Source organism: Rutidosis leptorrhynchoides, unplaced genomic scaffold (assembly GCF_046630445.1).
Source record: "Rutidosis leptorrhynchoides isolate AG116_Rl617_1_P2 unplaced genomic scaffold, CSIRO_AGI_Rlap_v1 contig203, whole genome shotgun sequence".
In the NCBI taxonomy this organism is placed as follows: Eukaryota; Viridiplantae; Streptophyta; class Magnoliopsida; order Asterales; family Asteraceae; genus Rutidosis; species Rutidosis leptorrhynchoides.
In genome coordinates this window covers 75,154-79,540 of record NW_027266452.1, presented here as the reverse complement: position 1 = coordinate 79,540, position 4,387 = coordinate 75,154, and the positions used below count along the sequence as shown (strand labels likewise).

General features: G+C 35.9%; 1 protein-coding gene across 1 annotated transcript; it reads right to left on the bottom strand.

The window, feature by feature from the left end:
• LOC139881854 (pyruvate kinase isozyme G, chloroplastic-like) lies at nt 1–3,537 on the bottom strand. The gene is made up of 12 exons (XM_071866257.1): nt 3,307–3,537; nt 2,606–2,884; nt 2,350–2,515; nt 1,985–2,119; nt 1,772–1,882; nt 1,575–1,663; nt 1,395–1,457; nt 984–1,159; nt 790–892; nt 560–708; nt 199–307; nt 1–114 (listed from the first exon to the last, which is right to left on the bottom strand). Exons 1-12 carry the CDS (start codon nt 3,535–3,537, stop codon nt 1–3), a joined length of 1,725 nt encoding a protein of 574 aa, XP_071722358.1.
• Nucleotides 3,538–4,387: the final 850 nt, after the last annotated feature.

Sequence of the window (4,387 nt, the reverse complement as noted above, 5' to 3'; positions counted from 1 at the left end):
TCAGCCTTGAACCTTACGAACTTGAATGTGATGAGTGGATTCTTGGCGCCATATTGGCTGTGCTCCGCTCTGTACAATGGTTACAAACTCTCCTTCCTTCACTTGATTCTTTTCCTGGAAAAAAAATAAGAGATGGCCATATAATTTTAAAATCAAACTCACATATAAAATGAAAAATGCAGAGAAGAAATGACTAACCAGTAAGAGCTTCAGTGCTCGGGAGAAGGTCTCCTCTGCATCATCAGAAAATGGCATATATATCGGAGAGACGCCTTGGTAAAGTGCCAGTCTCTGCTTTATTCTCTCTCTGTGATGTCATGATAGGATAAAAAAATAAATCATATAACTCCCAATCATAGTTGTAGATTTCAGCTGTATTGGGATACAAATCGTGATACAAACCGATACACCAACGCTACATTGACGGATACTTATCATTTTCTCTTTGTATAGTTCGTATAGTGATACACATCGAATGATACGGCCGATAGCTACAACTATACTCCCAATATAAAGAATTCAGAAAAAACCATAATATTCAAACGAATATAAGACTTACTCATTTGTGAATGCAAAAATTGTGGAGGATGGCCGATAGTGGCTCAACTGTATAGCCATGGATCCTGTTCTTGTGAAGACAATAATGGGTGTGTTGAGAGTGTTAGCCATGGTTGTAGCATGGTAAGCAAACATTTCACCCATGTCACTCTGTTAAGTAACACAGAAAGAGATGAGATCCTGACTGGTTAAATCAATGTTGACTCGAATTCAAATTCCCCATGGAAATACCTTGTATTCATCAATATCAAGTGGGAGGGTACTACTGACTGGTAGGCTTGCTTCTGTTCTCAATGCAACACTATGCATAACTCTAACAGCCTTTAATGGATACCTTCAATCAAAATAGTTGCAAAAGTAATCAGAATATCATCGAAAATGTAAGATATTTCAGTGTCGTTATAAATACAAATCATTTGTCTTACTTTCCGTGAGCAGTTTCTCCAGAAAGCATGACAGCATCAGCACCTTCTCGCACAGCGATAGCGATGTCAGAGACTTCTGCTCTTGTTGGTGTTGGATGATTGATCATGCTTTCCAGCATGTTTGTCGCTACAATCACCGGCTTCTTCATCCGCCGGCATGTTCTGATTATTTCTTCCTGTTATAATAAGTTGATTATACGATGATTGTGAAAAAGGTGACTTGGAAATCAACTAGGCAAAAGCACACATGACATGAGTGCAGAAAGAAATTACGTGGCCCATTAAAAATCACTACAGTCTTCCTCGGATACTTTCAGATTCTTTTGCGTATTGTTCAATACGATTTTCAAATTGATTTACTGATTTCATTGCTTATGCCAAAACACAATACAATAATTTCAGGTATTTTACCTGCAACAGGGGGACATCCTCGATTGGAAGTTCAGCTCCAAGGTCTCCACGAGCCACCATAGCCTACAATGTCAAAGATACACACAGCTAATAAGTCCTTTAACTTTTCACAACAAAATTCTAATAAACCTAAAAGAAGGAAGAGGATAGGAACATGTGTAGAATTAATATGGAACTAACCCCATCACATGCAGCAATAATTGACTGAAGATTAGGAATGGAGTCGGCACTTTCAATTTTCACAGTGACATGAATATCTGAATTACAGCCTAAAGAAGATATTGGCAATAGTTCAGTTAGATGTACGTATGGGAAAGCTGAAGAGACCAAAATATGCTTTGATTTCCGTAACAAACTGAAAGGCTAATGAACTATACTTTTGAGATAATCTTTCAACTCATGTACCACTTTAGCATCCTTAACAAAAGATACAGCATAGAAATCAACTTGGTTGTCCACCCCAAATTTGATATCTTCCCAGTCTTTGTCTGCAGAAATGGTACATGGCAGAAACTTTTAGGAGTGATCGCTAGTAAACATGACAAGACATAGAAAGTAGCAGCACAGAACTGAAAATATTCAATTATAACCTGTTATTGAAGGGAGAGTTGCACTCTTTCCTCGCACATTTAGATGACGTCTTGATTTTAGTTCACCTCCATCAACTACTTCACAATTAACTGTATCTTTTGTCTTTGACTTTACAGCTAATGACATCATTCCACCTAACACAGACATAAAACAACTTCTAAATTTGGTAAAGTATGAAAAATCGCTTGTATAGTAATAATAATGTGTTTACTCAGCAAGGAATATGCTGAGGATATGGTTTTGGATAGAGCTTTGTATAGAAAATGATTCAAATGGCAGGTTACTAGGCTCAGATAATTATAAAGGTTGTTGAAGTAAATAGGGACAACCCAATAAAGCAACAACAAAAGGAATGTCAATATACCATCTACAAGAAGAATATCTCCATCCGCCACATCATTCACAAAATCGTCATAATTTACACTAACAGTATCTTCTGTGCTGACTCCTCTATTGATAGTGAAATTAAACTCTTGTCCCTCTTTCAGCATTATTGGTTGAGGTACATCTCCACTTCTAACTTCAGGACCCTGTCGGTGTAACCAAATCATAACTAAGAACCATGTAAAAGTATATTATCATTGTTCTGAAGTAATCAGACTTAAAACCAGCAAGCATACCTTGGTGTCCAACATTACAGCTATGACCTTGTCGTCAAACTGAGCATTATATTCTTTGACCAGGTCAATCGTCTTCTTGTGAGAAGCATGGTCTCCATGGGACATATTCAGACGTGCCACGTCCATTCCCTCCTCGGCAAGTTTCCAAATCATCTCGCGGGTGCTTGTGGAAGGACCAATCGTACACACTATCTTCGTCTTCCTTTCAGTGTTTGGCTTTATCTTTGCCTGTTCCGACTGGTAATTAACATCTTCAAGCTGAATGGAAGTATTTGAGTCCTGCCACATAAAGAGTTTACAAATCAGGAAAGAACATCTCCATATAATTATAGAATAGAATTACCGGCAAATAGTGCAACATTGACCGATTGTATCTCTCTCACACGCTCAATTCTGTTCTTATAATAAATGGCCTATTCCAAGTTAAGCAACATGTTCATTTTCCAATTCCGAACTTGAGCATTTGGTCTCTGATTCCGAATCGGTAAGCATATTCCAAAATAAATCTTTGAAATAACATGTAATGCTAAACAATAGATCGGATGAAATAGAAGAGAAATGTAATAAATGAACCTTAGATTAGCTGAAATTGCACAAACAAGCCATTAACAAGCGAAGCAATGAACAAATCCATACACATGTAAATTCAAGACGAACAAAAAAAGATGAAGTTTTGATAAAAGATAGAGAGAAAGGCTTACGGTGGCATTAAAGGAACCATTTTGGAAGACATCACGACGACGACCACCTTTATTTTGACTTCGCTCGCCGGGACTGATCCTCATCGATCTAACAACGACGACGGAAGAGCCGTTTCTCCTCTTAGGCACCAAACTACATCGTTTCGTCGCCGCCGAGGAGGTGAAATCCGAGGTAAGCTTGGCAGTATCGGATTTTAAGGTCGACCCAATATGATTAATCGTAGCAGCCATTTCCGTTTTTCTAAGCACAGATTTTTGCACGGGGAAAAAAAGGAGAGATTTTTTTGGAAGCAGACCAATAAAAACCTGTTTCTGTGAGTGTGTGTCTGTGGTTGATTGAGATTTGAGTGTGTGTGGAATTCTATTTGTTTATTTATAAGAAAAATGAGAAATCAATGGAGGACGAACTGACTGACTGACTAGGTCCTTTTTCTCTCTGACTTTCAAAATACTTACAGTTGTAACTTAATTTGCAGCTTTTAGGTTTAATATTTGTGGGCTTTGCTTGTGTAGACTTTTGATTACCTTGATTGTTCTTTCCTTTTTTTGTCTTAACATGTACGATTGAATGGCTAAACGATGTGTATACAAGAATTTGTAGGAAATAAAATTGGCCGCTAAGCTTTTAATTAAGCCATTATCAAAAAAGAAAAAGTTTTTAATTAAGCCTATCACATTCTTACAAAATATTTTAGATGTTTTATGATGTATTACTATTTCTGTCATAAAATATATGATAATTTAAAAAGATATGTTCATTTATGACATATTAGTATCATCATTTTATATACAATAGCGAGATTTTTCCAATTTTAAATCTGTTTCAATTGTAAATTTTATTGTCAAATCAAAATCTGGCACATGACGTTTTATTGATGAATATTAATTTGACACATGTATGTTAGAATTTTGAGTTTAAATTGGTTTCAAGTTACAATTTTAAGTCAATAATATTTTTTTTTTATTCTAATTAGGAAATCAAAACACAATAAAAACAAAATGATTCTTAATAAAATTCTACCAATTATTTTTCCTAATATAATAATTTTGTTCCTAATTACTTTCCTATCTATTATTTAAA